Source organism: Tachysurus vachellii, chromosome 1, assembly GCF_030014155.1.
Source record: "Tachysurus vachellii isolate PV-2020 chromosome 1, HZAU_Pvac_v1, whole genome shotgun sequence".
Taxonomy (NCBI): domain Eukaryota; kingdom Metazoa; phylum Chordata; class Actinopteri; order Siluriformes; family Bagridae; genus Tachysurus; species Tachysurus vachellii.
The window spans coordinates 30216772-30236272 of NC_083460.1; the positions used below are offsets into that span (position 1 = coordinate 30216772).

A 19501-nucleotide genomic window follows, 5' to 3' on the forward strand; every position below is an offset into this window, starting at 1 on the left:
CTCTGCGGGGAGAGTGAGAGTTATTTTTGTTTCAGCTGAGGAGGAGAAGCGGATATGGAAGGTCTCGCCTGTCTCTGAGCACCTGAAGGTCACGCCATGAGCCACAGCGGGTAAACAGAGCAATCAGAGCAAAACAGTTTGCTTGAATAATGTGCTGTGGGACATGGGAGAAGCTTTGAATGCTGACATCTTTATTGAAGTTCTTCTAAAAGGAGCAAGAAGAACGTTCATGACATTTCAAGCAAAGCTCTAGATTGAAGGAATAATTTATGCAATTGTTCTAACTACATTTACATTTACAGCATTTAGCAGATGCTCTTATCCAGAGCGACTTACATTTTATCTCTTTTTTTTTATACAACTGAGCAATTGAGGGTTAAGGGCCTTGCTCAGGGGCCCAGCAGTGGCAGCTTGGTGGACATAGGAATCGAACTCACAACCTTCCGATTGGTAGTCCAATACCTTAACCACTAGGCTACCACATCCCTAACTAGAACTTTGTGTCCTAGCAAGATACCCATATCTAACAGTACTAAGTGTCTACTATCACCAGAGAAACCAAACCCTTTTTTTTATTTTTTAATCTCTAATTTTTTGAAGAAAAGCTTTTTCTTATTAGGATGAGCCAAGTTGCCTCCCAAGGCTAAACAGTGAGATTTTGAGGGTTTGAGGGTCCCTATCTTTGTAGGGACATTGGCCATTATGTCATTAGGAAAAACTGGCCTTTTTGAATAAAAATCAGTGGTGTGATCCATTGTGAGACAACATCATTATGTAATGAACAGCTGATGACAGATAAAAGTGCATACCCATAAACAACCTACAAGAAAATGTCTAAAAAATAAGACACTCTGTGTGTTTGTGTGTGTGTGTGTGTGTGTGTGAGTGAGTGTGTGTGTGTGTGTGAGTGAGTGTGTGTGTGTGTGGTGTGTGTGTGTGGTGTGTGTGTGGGGGTGTCCTGCACTTAAAACATATCTACTAATCATTTGAATCCAATACTGCTAAAGAAGCAAACATTGTAGCTGCCCATTGGTATCCATAAAAGAGACACAGAGAGTTTCCGACGGGTGCTTCTTTCTTTATTTCGCTCGCGAAGCGCGCCATTAAACTGTAGTTTGCGTAGCACCGTGAAACTACACAAAGAAACAACATAACAAATAAATACGACTCATATACAAAAAAAATACAATAAATAAAGTTCACGTTTGCAGAGAAACATATAAAATATAAATGATAAAGTGGATGAAGATAATATGAAATGATTAATTAACAAAAAGAGCTCAATGATTAACATGTACATGCTAACAGGCTCATAGGACTTTGAAATAAACTATAACACGTAACATATGTCGACATCACATACCTCGCTCCGCTTTACCAAAGGGAACTAAGATGAAATTAAGCAAAATTTAGTCTCTGCTCACTGGAAAACACATATATGCACATGGATTGTACATGAACATAAATCTTCGCTCCTCCCTCTCCGCTGATCCAATTACCCTTTACGTTATTCTCCCTACTGCGTAACCTAACAAAAAAAAAACACGTTGAAACATGTAATTTCCTCAAGAAAAATTTAAAGTGACACAACCATATGCGGTCATTTACACTCCCACCAATCATGGAATGATGAATCAACAGAACAAACTGAAAATGAATCAGAACATGATTCTGGACCTTTACATGACCTCTATTCAGTTTCATGAATGTATGTAATGACTAGAAAGCATTTTAGAAATAATTACTTGGTCTGATGTGAGGTTATCACCTAAACCATTAACAGTCACTCTTCTTCAAGAAGCACCACCACTTTCTGGATGGGCCTTTCAATGATTGTGGGCTTGGATGGTTGATCACGTTTTCTTGCTCCTACTTGTACCTTCACTCGCCTAACAAATCCATCACTGTCCTTGACAGTTTCAATCACTCTGCCTAACTGCCACTGACTTCTTGGGAGCATGTCTTCTTTGATGATTACAACATCATTTATTCTGAGGTTTCGGCGAGGAGTATGCCACTTTTGGCGCGTTGAAATGTTAAGAAGATACTCCTTCTTCCAACGACTCCAAAACTGCTCGACCAAGTATTGGACTCTACGCCATCGTTTCGTAGCGTACATGTCTTCTTTGACAAATTTTCCTGGAGGTGGAAGTGCAACATCAGACTTCATCAATATTAAATGGTTTGGGGTCAAAGGTTCAAGTGAATTTGGATCATTAATGCTATCCACCGTTAGTGGACGACTGTTAACTATGGCCATTGCTTCATAGAACAGTGTTTTGAGTGAAGCATCGTCAAGCCTACCTGGGCACTGAGCAAGTGTGGCATTGAGTACATTTCGAACTGTACGAATTTGACGCTCCCAGATGCCTCCAGCGTGAGATGCAGAGGGCGCATTAAATACAAACTCACATTGTTTATCAGAGAGAAACACTTCCAGAGCTTTGGGGTCAAATTGTTTCATTGATTCTTTGAGCTCATTTCTGGCTCCCACAAAGTTGGTACCATGGTCACACTGAAGTTTGCGTACTGCTCCTCTAAGACTGATAAAGCACCTCAAGGCATTAATAAAGGCATCTGTGGACAAATCTTCAATCATCTCAATATGAACTGCGCGAGATGATAGACAAGTAAATATTAGGCCGTATCTCTTGTACTCCTTGCGAGTTCTCTTTATGACAAATGGCCCAAAACAATCCATGCCGCAGAATGTGAAGGGAGCAGATACTTCAACACGTTCTTTGGGAAGTTCTGCCATTCGCTGTTCTTCTGTTGGTCGTCTAAGTTTTCGGCATTGCACACACTTGTGTATCAGCTTAGCAACTGACTTACTGCCTCCAATGATCCAAAATCCATTCATTCTAAGCTCCATTTGAGTTTGGTTTCGACCCTGATGACAAACTTTGGTGTGGTAATGTGACAGAATTAGATTGGTGATGTAACTATCCTTTGGGAGAACCACCGGATGTTTTAGTTCTGGACTGAGTGATGACCTTCTCAGTCTTCCGCCTACGCGAAGAAGACCTTTGTCGAAAATAGGATCTAGGTGGTATAATGCACTAGAACTTGGAAGAAAGTTCCCCTTCTCAATCATTCTTGTTTCTTTGGAGAATGCTTCCTGCTGCACAAGCTTAATCACTGCTTCAGCAGCCTTCTGACGCTCCTCGACAGTCACATGATCGCTGGGGAATTTCTGTTTTGATCCCAGCCTTTTTATCCTTGCAACAACCTTTAGAAGCATTGACCAAGAAGAAAATCGGCTGAAACGACTAAGAATGTCCGTACTGTTGCTGATTGTGGTCACAAATGTTTGGACTGATTTAACTTCAGGGTCACCAACAAGCAGGTTGGCAGATGTGTATGGTATTGGACTTACTTCTTGTTCCCACAGAAATTTGGGTCCTGATAACCAATTCGATGAAGAGATGTCAGAGGCGTGGAGCCCTCTAGAGGCGTGATCAGCTGGGTTTTCTGTTGTATTAACATAATGCCAGTAACTCAGATCCGTAATGTCTCTTATGAGCTGCACACGGTTAGCAACAAATACATGAAACCTTCGTGCTTCATTATTAATGTATGCCAGAACAACCTGTGAATCTGTCCAGAAGAACTCTTGGTCAATCTTCATGTCAAGCTCTGTTTTCAGCATGACACTCATTCTTGCAGACACGACAGCTGCTGCAAGTTCCAATCTCGGTATACTTGTGATTTTTGTAGGTGCAACTCTGGACTTTGCCATCACCAAACTGCAATGCACTTCATTCTTGTCATTTTTGAAACGGAGATAAGAGCAAACTCCATATCCGGCATTACTTGCATCGGAGAAATGGTGCAGTTCCGATCTGATGATTTTATTGAAAGCAGTTGGGTGATAACATCTTGGTATGGCAACTTCCTTAAGCCTTTGAAGACCATTTTTCCAATCCTCCCACCGTGAACATAATTCATCTGGAAGCTGATCATCCCATCCTATGCCTCTTCTACACAATTCTTGCAGGATACACTTTCCCCGCAGAATAAATGGTGAAACAAACCCTAGTGGATCGTACAGGGAAGCAATGACAGATAAGATACCACGGCGAGTTGACGGCTGATCTTTAAAGTTGATGTTGAATCTGAAAGTGTCATCCTTTGTTGACCACTGAATTCCAAGTACACGTCCTGTTGGTGTCGCTTCAAGGTTTAAGTCAAGGGGCTTAGATGTGATATCCCTTTCTGATGGGTCTATGCAGCAGAGAACATCTTCCTCATTTGAGTTGAATTTATGAAGCCGTAAGCCTCCACGTTTACACAATATTTGAGCATCAACGATCAGTTCTTTGGCTTCATTGACAGAACGAACACTGGTCAAACCATCGTCCACATAGAAGTTCTTTTCAACAAACACTGAGGCTGATGGGTGTTTGGCTTTGTGCTGCTGTGCCAGGTACTTTAAACCGAAATTTGCGCACCCAGGAGATGATGTAGCGCCGAAGAGATGGACTGCCATACGATAGTCTTGAGGCTCTTTCTCTAAGTCTCCTCCCTCCCACCATAGAAACCTTAGAAAATTGCGTTCGTCTGGAGGGACAAGAAACTGATGAAACATCCTTTCTATGTCACAAGTGACTGCCACTAGTTCCTTTCTGAAGCGACATAGTACTCCCACTAAAGAGTTAATTAGGTCAGGTCCAGTCAGAAGAGTGTCATTTAGAGATATACCACGAAACTTAGCTGAACAATCAAACACAACCCTCAGCTTATCTGGTTTCTGAGGGTGGTACACCCCATGGTGTGGAATGTACCATACAGTCTCTCCTTCAGGTATCTCTGGGGCTAGTTCAGCATCACCTTTGTTAATGATCTCTTCCATAAAGGCCTTGTAATGATCAGAGTATTGCTTGTTAGACTTGAGCCTTCTCTTCAAATGCTGCAAACGGGCCTCTGCTAGCCGCTTGTTATTTGGCAGTGAGGGTTGGCCATTACACTTGAAAGGGAGAGGAAGTTCATAATGTCTATTATCCTTCTGTTTGATATTGGCACTAAGATGCTGTATGAAACGAACATCCTCTTGGGACACAGTTTTATCCTCATAACCTTTCTCGTTGAAATCAGACTCTAGGATCTTCAAAACATCGTTGGGTAATGGGACTGGTATTTCTTTCACCGCAACTCTATGAACAAATCTCTGATTTCCCTGTCTGTCTAGGTGTGGATTAGAAAAGCCTATGATACTCCAGCCAAGTTCAGTTCTTTGTGCAAATGGTTCATTTTCACCACCTATTATGACTTCGAGGGGGGCTAGAGCTGATGAGCAGTCATATCCAATTAAAAGTCCAACTTCACAGTTCTGAAGAGGTGGTAATTGATTTGCCAGATGTCTGAGGTGAGGCCATTGCAGTGCTGTGTTTTTGGTTGGGATATAAGACTTGTCAACAGGAATGAAGTCTCTAGTATATGCTTGGTGTAGTTGAATGGAGTTTGTTGCTTGAAGCCCTCGAATTTGCAGCCCACGAACCCTTTTACTTGCAGTGATGGTGTCAACAGCTGTCATAGTGCTGAGTCTAAGTTGCACTGGTTGAGTGATTGCATTTAAGTCATCAAGAAGTTCTTCCAAAATGAATGATGAATCACTCTGCGTGTCCAGTAGAGCATAAGTAAGGACTTCTCTTTGTGGTTCTTCCACTGTAGAAATGAGGACTGGCACGATACTGGAAGTAGCACAAGAACTTTGTGTGAGTACATGGGCCATGACTTTGTGAACTTCCTGACTTGCTTGAACTTCTGTGGAAGTTTTCCTTGATGCTTTCAAAGGCACTTTGTCTCTTTCTTCATGCAAGCAGGTAGGGTGGTTTCGGCCACATGTTCCACATTTATGTCGTTTTTTGCAATCTTTAACAATATGCCCTTTCCTGAGACACCCGAAGCAGAGGTGATTTACTTGAACGAAAGTTTTCTTGTCTTCAATGGTTCTTTCTGCAAATGTAGGACATTGAGCAATGTTGTGTTTTTCATCTTTACAGATGAAGCAAGTCACCTTTGGCTTAAAGCTGGATGTTTCAAGCCTTTTAGAGCTGAAGTCTTTCACATCAGCCTTTGTACTGAGAGCCTTAGCTCGCTTGGGAAACCTTTCATCTAAATTTCTCAGATTCATGAAGACTGGGGAAGTAATGGGGTTGCATGCTATTCTGGTTTCCTTTTGCATGAACTCTGTAAAGTGTTTGAAACTTGGATAGTCGCATGACGCATCAAGCTTTTCCACCACAATTCGATTCCACTTGCGTATAATCCATTCGGGAAGTTTCTTTAGCAGCTTGTGGTTTTCTTCACAGTCATTTAGAATGGCTAGTCCTTTAACGTGAGGAATTGCCTCAACACATCCTTGAAGGAAGTCTGTGAAGTCTCGTAGAGCGAGAGGGTCATTTCCCCCAATTTTGGGCCATCTCATCAACTTGTCTCGAAAAGCCCTTTGCAGTATGAATGGATTCCCATATCTATCTTGCAAGACCTTCCAGGCACCTTGGTATGCGTCCTCAGAATTTCTGTAAAAATATCCCTCCACCGCTTTGCGAGCTTCTCCAACAAGGTAGTTCTTAAGATAGAACATCTTTTCACCAGGTGGGAGGGGCTTTCGATCAATAAGGGCCATGAAGGACATTTTCCAATCTATGAATTTCAAGGGGTCACCAGCAAAGATGGTGGGTTCAGGAACAGGCAGTCGATGTGTGCTTAGTGAATCTGCTATCGCTTGAGCAAGAGCAACATTATCTCGGGATGTCTGGGCTTTATGCTCTTCACAGACTGCTTGCTGGGGTAAGAACAATTCAGCTTCCGGGTTTAGTCGAAATGTGGGTTCTGTCCTGTGACAGCCAATGTGAGTGCTAGTGTCTAGTTCTTCATTATTGCCTTGAATGATTCCTTCGAGATCGTTATACACCTTGACACGAGCTGCTGCTACCTTTATGTCTTTGTCTACTTGCAACTGATGTAACTGTTTTCTTTCCTCTTCTAGCTTTAGCTGCATTTCGATCTCCCTTTGTTTTATTTCTGCAAGCATTTTTGTTTCACAAAGCTTCCAATCACTCTCCATCTTATCAAGCTTCAATTGTTGATCATGGATTTCTTGCATAGCTTTAGCTTGTTCTCGTTTTGCTGCAAGTTCTGCCTCTGCGTCAGCTCGTTTACTTGAGATCGTGGAAGAAGTCTTTGATTGATTACAGGATCCATGTGATGACTCTGAAGTGACTGTGTTTGTTACTGTAAATCCAAAGACAGATCCATACTCATCTTTATTTAGCAATTGTCTCACTCTTTCCTTCACAAGCACTTCGTTATAATCTTCATCTATTGTATCTAGCCGTTTACTCACAAGATCACTGATCTCAGCGGTCAGTGCAGCACAAGCATCCATACGATTGACAATGTCTGGAGATGTAGCATTGTTACGCAGTATTGGTTCATAGTGCTGATAGACTGAGTTTTGCCTGCTTTGAATGTCTTGCAGTATTCTTTCAAGATTCTCACGTGAACAGAACATTTTCAGTCTAGATCTAGTCTCTTTTGCAGTCTCCTTCCAAAAGTTATAAGCCTTATAGAAAGCTTTCTCTTGCTTCTTGGCTTCCTGTTCACGCATCTCTAGACCTTTCTCTGTCAAGCTTCTTTCACGTGAACTTGATCTGAACTGCTGCGCAGGTGGGTTGCTTATTTCTACTGCTGGGAGTGACATCTCACTTATTTGTTCGACAATTCGTACAACAGTATCTTCCACGGCCTCCTCTGCATTCACAGCTTCCATTATCGGGGAGAAAACAGTTCAGGTAACTGAATGCAATATGATCTTAAACTCTCTTATAACTTAAATTCTCACTGCATCTGCGACGTAGAAACGACAATTACCGCCACCTGCCGTCCTTTGCTCTTTAAGGCTCTCGAAGAATGGCCGAGCTTTAGAGTTGCAATCTCATGAAGACGACGACAGCAGCGATGTAACGGATACGTGGTTCCTTTAAGCGTCGAGTTTCACTGTAGCTGCCCATTGGTATCCATAAAAGAGACACAGAGAGTTTCCGACGGGTGCTTCTTTCTTTATTTCGCTCGCGAAGCGCGCCATTAAACTGTAGTTTGCGTAGCACCGTGAAACTACACAAAGAAACAACATAACAAATAAATACGACTCATATACAAAAAAAATACAATAAATAAAGTTCACGTTTGCAGAGAAACATATAAAATATAAATGATAAAGTGGATGAAGATAATATGAAATGATTAATTAACAAAAAGAGCTCAATGATTAACATGTACATGCTAACAGGCTCATAGGACTTTGAAATAAACTATAACACGTAACATATGTCGACATCACATACCTCGCTCCGCTTTACCAAAGGGAACTAAGATGAAATTAAGCAAAATTTAGTCTCTGCTCACTGGAAAACACATATATGCACATGGATTGTACATGAACATAAATCTTCGCTCCTCCCTCTCCGCTGATCCAATTACCCTTTACGTTATTCTCCCTACTGCGTAACCTAACAAAAAAAAAACACGTTGAAACATGTAATTTCCTCAAGAAAAATTTAAAGTGACACAACCATATGCGGTCATTTACAAACATGTTTGAGATCAAAAAAAAAATTTGGATAATGCTTGTGATCCACTACAAAAATAATAAACCTTTCCTGATTTTCATTTCAGTAAAAGCCTCCCACTGCTCTTAATTAACATTTCGAACACTTTTTTCCCCATGAACACACATCACCAATATAATCAGCATTACATGTTAATGCATGTGCATAAGCACTGATCAGAAGCAATTTATTAAATTTGCCATCAAAGCCACCACTTATCCACGGTGGGGATTTTTTTCCAGCTGCTGGACTTTGCTAGTGCTTTATCATGCAGTTCATCCTTAATGAGTGTGGATTAAAGAGGATGATCCGAGCTTTGCAATCCGAGACTTGCTCCAGTCCTCTAGAGGTCAAAGTCCAAATCCTTTCGAAGCAGATATTTTAGATGTCAACAATATTTTTTTTTAAACACCAACCTGTGGTGATGAAAGTTACACTCCTCTCATGAGTGGATAAACAGTGACTATAGGTGATTTTATGCACCGCTAACTTTCCCACACAAATTTGGCAAATTAAAAAAGATACAATGGCTGATTTTCAGCATACTTAACGAATAGTTGTCTGGGGTCGTTTACAGATTTACAGATAAAGTCTAATGGTGATACTGTTGACTTCACCGATCGGTGAACAGTCTGGGTTTGTACCTTGAAAAAGTCCTTCATAAACAATGAAAAGCAAGCTTGGCTGCAAGAGGGAGTCGTAATTGAGTGTGTATGTGTGTATGTGAATGATTTATTGTAATTAATCCAACAGTCCCAGTCCGCTAGCCTGAACACAGATGTGGCCATGTGCTAGTGAGCTGATACAGTGTCACTGAAGGACACTGGACATTAAAGCAGAGCTTAAAGCCCTTGTCCAAATTTGTATCTCAACATTATTGGAGTAATTTGACGTCATTTATAATAAGGTACATCCACTATGTGGTTATGCATCTGTGTTAACAGAATCATGATTATTCAACTAATAAAACAAATGAAAGGATACTTACCCATATTTATCCATTTACAGTGACATTTAATGCTTCGGACAGAAGTTCGTTTTATCACTTACATTATGGCAGCTGTAAATAGCTGTCGTTCCTTCACCAGCTTCCATTATAGCATAAAGTTATCTCTGGAAGATTTTCTCATGTCAGGCACTAAAATAAAAACTTACAGCTCCTTTTATACATGTGAAAATGTCCTTACAGGAAACTTCACCATTGCATAAACATTAAATTCTGTTATAAAAGTATTACATAATCAGAATCAAAAAATCAGCAGTGCTGTGGTATTAATTATATTTCTCAACCCGAACACATTTATGTTATTTTATACCGTCCCTTTATAAAACTGCATTAAGAAGGTTCTCTGGTTCCAAAAACAACTTTGGCTCTGTGTTGATTGCAAACTTTTGGATAGGAGACTTGGATTGCATTGTGTATGACTTGGAGAAAAAAAAAACCCGTGGCAAAGAAATAAAATGCAATGTAACTATAAAGTTACTCTGATCCTGTCTTGGCTGTTGTCAGTGCGGTGTATTTAATATCTTCAAATTATTCATTTCAATCATTCAGCTTTTTCAGTTCCCTTTATTGTAGGCCCTCCAGATTCATTTTGACCCTGACCCATTGTGATGATTATTATTCAGTCTTTCCAGAGAGCTGCTGCTTAAATAATGAGTGTTTTTGCACTTATCTGTACCAAACATTGTCGCTAATGCAAGTCTGAGTCAGAGCGGCTGGAGCCAGGGAGAAATTTACAAGCCGAGTGATGCCGTTTGGGAAGCGTCGGCTCAAGAGAACAATGAATTAGTAGAGTGTATTGGTGGCTTGTTAGGCAACTGGACTGTGGCTTCATGTCTGTCTCTCTAAGTGCATGTGGATGATCACTTCCCTGTGGTTTAACATTGTTGTTCTGCATAGGCCTACGTTCACAGTACTTGGCATTTGTTCTCCGAGTCGACGCCCACTATCGTCTTCTGGTAAATTGCTGTGTGAAATCTGTAGTGCTGTAACTGCCAGTAAGCCCGTGCTACAAAGTGTTGCTAGAAATTAGCTTAACGTAATTCCATATGTGCAGCCTGGCCGTGACCGAGCGTCGTGCATCCGGCATGATAACGAAGCGTTCATACCATGCGTATGTTACCCAAAGACTTGGCTTCTGAATCATATCCTTGCCTGCAGTGTCACTGTCACGCCTTAACGAAGGATTTGTTTTCGAATCCGTTTTTTATATTCTAACCCATTTACTAGCATCTCTGTGTGAAATGTTGGTACAGGCCAAACGAATGGTCATGATGTATTGCTTTTATGTCCCAGAAAAAAAAAAAAATCTGAATCACTGAGAAACTCTGTATGAAGGATGGTAAGCTCACAGGTATCCAGATCCGTGTGCCATCTAAGAACATAGCAGGTTAAAAGTGACTATGGAGAGGATTTTTTTTTATTAATTAGAGTCATATGGCAGCTATATCAGACAGCGAACAGGGGAAATGCTTTACAACTGTTAAATTACCCCTGCGACCTCATCACATTAATTGAATTTTGTATTAATGTATCAGAGTTAAAGTCAAAGTTCTGTCCAGTGAATCTAATCTTTGCCCTGTATGTTGCCTTAACTGCATTGAACAATGGATGAATTATTATGAATATAATTGTTTTCATACAAATTGTTTTTTGTCAAACAAATGTTATTAATAGATAGATAGAGGTGTGTGTGTGTGTGTAGAAGGTAGAAGGAGTAGAAGGTACTGGGTAATATACTAATATATTTAAATGTTAATATAGGCCTGTGATACGTTTATAGAAAAGTCCTAAGATAATCTGATTAAAAACTTTAACAGCACTGTGATATAAATACCAATAAGCAACAAGAGCTGAGCTGCCAGGTTCAGAGAGTTGGGCTCAGTGATTCATGTACAGAACAAACAGGTCCAGGGTCCAAGGGTTGGAGTGTGTTTCAGGCAGGATGTATGTGTTTGATATGTTGTTGTAGGTTGGACAGCTTTGTGCAGGTTAGAAGTGAGAAGTTAGGGGTTAGGTTTAAAGGTAGAGCTGGATCAGATGCAGCTCCACCCCCTGGACTTTAAGTTCTGCAGTGATGATTATTCCACATTGTCTGAGGTTTTATTCATGGTAATTGTTGCAATGTGGGGAATGTGAAGGATGGTTTGTTTCACAATTCTGTGAAATAGTATATAATATTATTTAAATTGAAACATACTAAATTCAGATACTGAATACAGATTATTTGTAATAGTTTAAAATAACTTGTATTTTAATTACATGTGTTAGCACTTTGAATGAAATGTTTGCCATATGGATGGTTTACAATTATAATTTTTGAAGCAATTAGAAGCATTTGGGCACTAAATAAATGGAATAAATCATAATTTAGTGCAGTATTCAAAAACCACATTGGTGAAGCAACACAGTTTTTCTTCTCTAATTTCCCAAGAGTGGCTGATCATAGTAGCAAGGCTTTTGGAGTACCAGTTCATCACAGATCCACCATCTCCCAATTTACCATACCCCATGATGCTTTGCCATCTGTCGCTACAGTGCTTACGTTCCACTCCAGCATGTTTGGAGCCGTGAGAAAACAAATGTGATTGGTCTTTTACTTGGGTGTTGAGAGAGAAACAGGATTCAATGCTCCACCCGTGTTATATAATTCATCGTGCATCTATTGATAGCTTTCTAACTGCGTTCTTCTTTGGAGTTAGCATTAGCATATTAGTTATGTAACCGTCTGATCAAATCTTTACTTGCTTCAAATAACACTTTATGTGGATTACTTGTACTTCACTGTGCACAATTCAGACTTTTCCGTGATATTTTTGATAGAAAGAACTGTTTGTTAGCCTGGGATTGGTGTTAGCATTAGCATTGGGGTCTGTGTTATATAATAAAACATTACTCATTGAACATAACATCAACTAGCATGGTAGATTTAGCACAAATATAGAATGTGATAGACAGGAACGATGTGTGTGTGAATGTGTGTGTGTGTGTGTTTGTGTGTTTGTGTGTAGAGTAAATTGCAGTACATTAGACATATTCCCAGGACAAGGCACTTGGCAAAGATGCTTATAAGGACGCAGTGCAGCCCCGCAGCCCTCAGGGATTGCTCTCAGCCGTTAGCTGTTATGATTGGCTAGGCTCGAATTAGAGAACCCTGCCAGGAAGAGGAATCATGTCCGGGCTGGTTGTCGTGGAAACCGTGCCCCACGAGATTCCTGGGAAGAAACAATGAAGGATGATTATGATGAGGGAATGAGTGTATACAGTATGGACTGCAAAACATCAACATGATATTAACTTCACAGTGCTAACGTTCAGTAGCCGATGTTTGGTTAAAACAAAAAACTACAAAAAAAAAGCAATACACACGTCTTGTACAAGCAAGAGACGTGGTCATTCAATTGAAATCAAAACATCATTCAATTGATCAGAAGTAAACCATCATGTAAATAACCAATTTTTGCCATCAGGAGCTAGAATTTGATTTGCTACCCAGCCAATTTATGTTTGCTACTTGAATCAGTGCTGGTTTAACTTGGTGTGAGTAAGTTAGCTGTCTGCTGAGCTCAGGAGAAGTTTAGCTTGACAAATTGGGATGATTTTTTTTTTTCTAAATGGAACTTGAAATAAATGGATGCTAAATTGAGTCAAATCAACTGATATATTGAGTACAATTACCGGCAGAATGAGAGATGTTTAATATTTGCCACCGCTACATTGATGGTCTAAATGAAAATTTAAGGAGTTTTTAAGTTTTTAGAGTTTAAAGAGTTTTTAAGAGTTTTACTCGAGTAAAGTGTAAAATACCTCAGATAATATGTCGAAACAAAGCAAAATAGCACAAGTGTTTTCCAGCCTTGCCATTGAGTACTGCATTGCTACAGGATTTATCCTCTGTTCAGGAATATTGAAAACTCTATAGCTTCAATACAATATGTCTGAAATGTCTCCATACATGGGGAAAATTATCACTTTTTAGTAAAACTTTTACTTTCTTTACAAAATATACCAAACATGATAGGCATTTCTTTGTAGACACACACAGTCGTCTCTCCAACTACAACATGTCTGATGTAATGCATGTAATTGCATTTCGAATGTGTTTCTGTTAAAGTGCATCGCAATCTTGTGACAGATTCCTGCTCCAGATTGCAGATCCAATCGTGAGATGGATTTTAGTACCTTCTTCTCTTTTCAAAGACATTCTAAAAAAATGCATCTATAATTTATTTGTTATATTTTTAAATGTTTGAAAAAAAAAAAAAAAGTTAATTTCCGCAGTACATATCCAGAATTATTACCAACGTAAATAATTTCATCAATGTAAATAATGAACTAATAAAAATGGAATAATGAAGATGAAATACATCTGGTCTGAGGAGGTTCGTGGAAGTTAAAGCAAAAATGCTCGCTGGCTACAAAATGTTTGAGAACCCTTGAAGTAAAGAGTATATGATTGCAACTGTTTGAAAAATGGTACAGCATTTAATGCAGATTTGCTCTTGTCTTCTCCTGTAATCAGAGCACTTGGTCACTCTAGAGCGCATTCATCAAGCTGGAGTTTTGCTCTAGAGATCTATGCATCATTTGGTAATCCTCTTCATTCATTTCTCTTTCATTTTCTGCTCTTCTCAAGGCACAGTCAACTCGGAAAGACTGAAGAAAAAGAGACGCTAAAGAGAAGAGCTGAAGAATGAAGCTACAGAGCCTTTAAAAACAACAGAGAGGTAAGAGTCTCTATCTAAAACAGACCTACTTCCTGTATTTTATATTTCTGCCTAGTCTCAGTCATCCATACTGGCCACTTTTTATTTATTATACATAATAAAGTACGTTTTTATCCAACACTGTCAAATTTCTGGCCAATTTCTAAAAAATGCTCAAAGCAAAATGCATATTCTGTTTGTATGTTCTGATATTATATTATTTCCATTGGCATGTATTTATTTGACTGATACTTTTATCCAAAAGGACTTAAATGAAACAGAATACTAACAGTTTTAGTGAAAAATTGCATTTAGACAGTTTTAGACACAATTTTCCACTTACTCCAGATGTTCCTGACTCGCCAGGAGGAGTCCAACATTTTCTCCTTTAGCTTTGCTAATGTCATTTTTTTCTACAAATACTGTATGCTTTCAAATGTCCATATACTTGCTTAAAAAGCAGCCAATGGATCTCAATTTTTCGTTAATACTTTTATAAAATAAAATAAGTAGTCTTTCTCTCTTAATCTACATTTAGAGTGGAATTAAATAACAATACACATCATTTCCTGCTTCTCAGTACTATTCCATCTTACCTAAAGATGGCACACCCCAGGGGCAGAGTGATCCCAAACCGTGCTGAGGAAAATATTCCAGTTATCCAAAAGGGCTGCCTTTAAAATAATACAGCAGTCATTGTTTAAATATTAGTGATCTATTTGTTGAAACAATGAAATATTTGTTAAGTGTCATTTCTTGCACTTTTATACTTTAAGTAAACACCATTTCCATACTAAAGCATGATGGTGGTATTGCCATGATGGGAGTAATCTTTAGCCTCTTGTTTTTTGTAAATATTTTTTCCACTGATTTTGTTTCTCCAAGTGTTTCTTTACATTATTAACAATGGATTTAATGGCATTCTGAGGGATATTTTTTAACCCCAAGTGATTCAATTTCCAGGACTATGAAAAACTACCTTTTTTCAGTTTTAGATTTTGTAAATGATGTTGATTTCGCAGGCTATTTTGTGTAAATAATTACAGATGATCCCAAGGAAGTCTATTTCACTTCCAGGTTGTAACATTACAAAATGTAGTGTTCAAGAGGTGGTGAATACATATGCAAAGTAAAATGTGACTTACAAGTGGTTTATTAAAGGGTCAAGCAGTCAAGCTGATGAGATGAGAACAGGGTTACTGATAAACTATATTCAAAACAACTCACACTTAGATGATGTCTGAATAGCTGGTCTGTCATGGCTGTAATTATGTCTCCTCCTACAGTGATCCAGTCAGATTACTTATCATCTATACCCAACCTGTTATTACCTTTACTTTGCTATAATATCAGTCAATGTCCATGCCCAGGATGTCTCAAAGGTCTGCTGTGGCTCCCGTATTGACATCCTCATCACAAACACAAGACATTTTCCCATGTCTGAGTCCATCAGCATTGTTTTACAAAGCTGGAGAGAATGATACATGCTGCTGAATGGTTCGGTGGAGGCCTTAGGCTTACATCATCCATACCAAAGTGCTGATAGATGTAGTTAGTAGTAGATGTGTGTGTGTGTGTGTGTGAGAGAGAGAGAGAGAGAGAGAGAGAGAGAGAGAGAGAGAGAGAGAGAGAGAGAAGCGGTTGCTTCTGGGTGTAAAAAGCTATAAGAACACATTTTTGGTGGCGAGAATGAATATAGCAGCTGAATCTACAGCCACAGTGAGCATATTGTGAAGGATAATAACTTCAGGAGTGAAGAGCCTTGGGCTTAGGGGTATCTGGATGTATGTAGGGATAAAGTTTAACGGCACACATATGGGTTTAAAAAAGATGCTGATGGCAAAAACAAAGGCTTCTTCAAAGTAGTGGGGCAGATTTAAATGAAAAAATCCAACTTTTTAGTGACATTAATCTTCATTATTAACATGCGATTTATTTTACTGATATGTTGGTTTATTTTTACTTTAGCTAACACTCTTCTCTTTAGTACTGTATAATACCTTCTGATAGTGGTGGCCTCTTGCTTCATTTCTACCTGAAGTGAACGATGCAGCAGTGCTTTAGTCCTGTTTAGCTACGTAGTTGTCTCTAATAACTGATCAAATTGCATACAGTTTTTTTTTCTTCTACTAAACACGTTTGGAGCTGCTCTATCAATTTCGGTATGTGTTCAACAAGAATAAGAGAAATACAGCACCAATCAACAACTTAGCATCAGAGTCGCTTAACATTCAGCATGCATTTTCAGGATGGAGGTTTCCTTTAACTCTTAACTTCATACCTCAGAGTCATGAATTACACAAAGAATAATCTTCTCCTTCTACCTCATTCAGTAATTTTTTTTTTTTTTTTAGCTAGACCTCTAGCAAACAAGCCTAAGCACTGTTAACACATTTGTTCTTGGATTCGCCTTGAGAAGTGAATGAAGATCCAAAACTCCAAATAAAATGCATGAAAACTGCTATGAAAGAAAATCTTTTAAGCATCTGCATGTATTAAGGGTTATCCTCCCTGATGAGCAGGGCAGGTGTGCGTTGATCATCTGTAGTGTGTGTGCACCTTGTTGAACAAAAGGATTAACTCCAGTTGTGTGGAATAAGCAGGAATCAGCGCCGCATGACACGAAGCTTTTCGCCTACGAGGCCTGCAATTAAACCAAGCTCTATTAATCTTTATGGCCTGCGCCTGAGGCATTGTCAGGCTGCTTAATGCACCCTTAGGGCCTCCCTTGAGTCCCTCCTCCGATCTGTACCGCACTATAAAGAAACGGCAATAAATTACCGTTATTCAATTATCAATGCTCCAGTTATTTACAGCAGTATTTAAAGAAATGTAAATGAAGCTTTGCGTGTCTGGAGGTGATGAATTTTTTATTGTGCCTGGTTATATTATTTCATGGTATTTGGGAATCAAAGGCACATTGCTTTTTAGAGGTAGCAGTAATAGAGGCGCTGATTAAGTGGCGTGTCGCATACCTAAGAGGATAATTTTTTATTCATGTTCATATTTACAATCGGGTTTTGAACCAAGAGCTTGGGTTTTGTGTGTGTGTGTGTGTGTGTGTGTGTGTATGTGCGAAACATCATATCCTAATATATTACAATAATTGCTTAAGCTTTTAGCACCATTTAAAATGTTATAACGGTATTATATCTGAAAGACAGCTTTATTCACCATGTTCTTGAACTGTCTTACTTCCAGCTCTCATTAAGTGAAATGAATTATGAGATACCTGCGTTCTTCTATTTTCTGAACAGGACAGAAATTATTACGCTGTCAGGAAAAAAAAGGACATTATACTAAAACATTACGATGTAACAACTTTGATATTTTGCATCACTGAACACTGAACATCTTGTTGCATGGTACAGAGACATCTTTTGTGCCTTTAGTGTGTATCTAGTTTAGTATGTATCTTATCAATGACATGACTTGACTGCAAACTCAGCGTATGACGATGGAAAATATCGAGAGGAGAATCTAGTGCATCTTCCAAAAATATAAATAACCGGATAAACGATCTTTACTGTTGCACATTAAACAGAGCAGTTGACCTCTGCGAGAACTAAGACACGTACTTTTCAACCTTTCCTAGCTTTTCACTTGCCAGTGTCTACACTTTGCTCATGAGTTAAAGTGGCAATTCATGGCTCCTTGCACTCATTTTTAATAAACACCCTCACTGATACTGTTCTGCGCACTCAGGTTGGCCATCATCGTTCTGCCTATAAAAGATATCATTTTAAACACATACAGTTTTAAAAAGGATGATGATAGCTAAAACAAAAGCTTGTGTCAAGGTAATGGTGCAGAATGATATACAGTAAATAAAAATGAAAAATTCACCCTTGAATATTAATCTTTATTATTAACATAATTAACTTCACTTTAGCGGGCCACTCGTTTCATTCCTGTCTAAAGACATTGATGCAGCGGTGCTTTATTCCTGTACTCTGCCCGGCTCTTTTACCTTCCTAATCATTCCTGTACACTCATATTATACTTTAATGCTAATACCATCCCTGCCACCTTGTTTCTCGCTAACTAGCTGAGCTTATTTACATCATGTAGCTGCTTTGCATTCTTGGAACTTTCTGGAAATGGATTTCAGTAAAATGGAAGACTTCATTTTTCTGTATAAGAGGAGCAGCAACCAACACAAACAGAGATAAATAAAATGTCCAATGAGTCCAATGACTGTATAATACTCTGTCAGTTATTTGTTTCAGCATCACTTTTGTGTTTACTGCCTTATTTTGTGCCATTTGATACCTCCATAATGCTCTCTACAGGGGAGCCTCCTTTGAATACACACAATTTCTGCAATATGACTCTGTGTACAAACGATATTTATAAGTGGGAAAATAATGTCCATAATTGTACGTGAGGCATGATATATAACCTAGAAACTAAATGCATTACATTACGAATGTGATTTTTTTTCAAGTCCGGATAATGTAGTTGACACACGGAAACCAATGGCAGTAATACTGTAACTGCAGTTTTGGAGATGATGAGCTCTGTTAATAACCAGGTGAAGCGTGCCGTGGGTAATTCCACACAATTAAAATGAATGGTGACGCTCTGGCGTGCCCGGTCCTGTTAAAGCCATTTGAGTCCAAAGTTCAGCGTGGGCGATTTCTTTTCTTCCCCTGAATCACCCAGGTCTTGTTTTGATTAGACTCTCTATTGTGTAAGCCACAGGACTTCACTATAATCACAAACAGTGAGAGGAGGGAAGAGGGCACAGACTAATGGTGTGTGGGGTGTGTATGCATTTATTTGCCTCGCCTTGTTATTTTTTTTTAAGATAGTCTGAGTGCAGTTGCATGTTAAATGAATTCCAGAAAATGAATGCAGTTTTGTCAAATACATCTTAAACATCATTCTGTATTAATAAAAATCAGACACAGTGTTATTATTTATGTAAGTTCTTGAGATTTACATCAAATGCGATGTTTTTATACATCTTCATACTGGTAGAAGTAAATCAGTGTCTCAAATTACCATCAAGCCAAAACCTGGTTATTTGGTCATAATTATATCCAGTGAATTCCAAGAAAAAAGACAGCACAATGTTTTAAACCCAGGTTAAAACTCTCACTTTAAGTTTTTCTCATTTTTGCTTTGTTTGCATTAAAAGAGCTCATAAACCCAAGAAAAATTTCTTGGATTTATCT

General features: G+C 38.9%; 2 protein-coding genes across 2 annotated transcripts in view; one reads left to right on the top strand and one right to left on the bottom strand.

The window, feature by feature from the left end:
* ptprsa (protein tyrosine phosphatase receptor type Sa) overlaps window positions 1-19501 on the top strand; it is a 218031-nt gene that overhangs the window by 32670 nt on the left and 165860 nt on the right. The window contains exon 2 of the mRNA XM_060882282.1: window positions 14252-14342. The gene's annotated coding sequence lies outside the window, so the exon portion shown is untranslated. The remainder of the gene's footprint in view (window positions 1-14251; window positions 14343-19501) is intronic.
* LOC132853805 (uncharacterized) lies at window positions 2461-8511 on the bottom strand. The gene is made up of 3 exons (XM_060881829.1): window positions 8349-8511; window positions 2629-8118; window positions 2461-2543 (listed from the first exon to the last, which is right to left on the bottom strand). Exons 2-3 carry the CDS (start codon window positions 7772-7774, stop codon window positions 2461-2463), a joined length of 5229 nt encoding a protein of 1742 aa, XP_060737812.1. The 5' UTR covers window positions 7775-8118; window positions 8349-8511.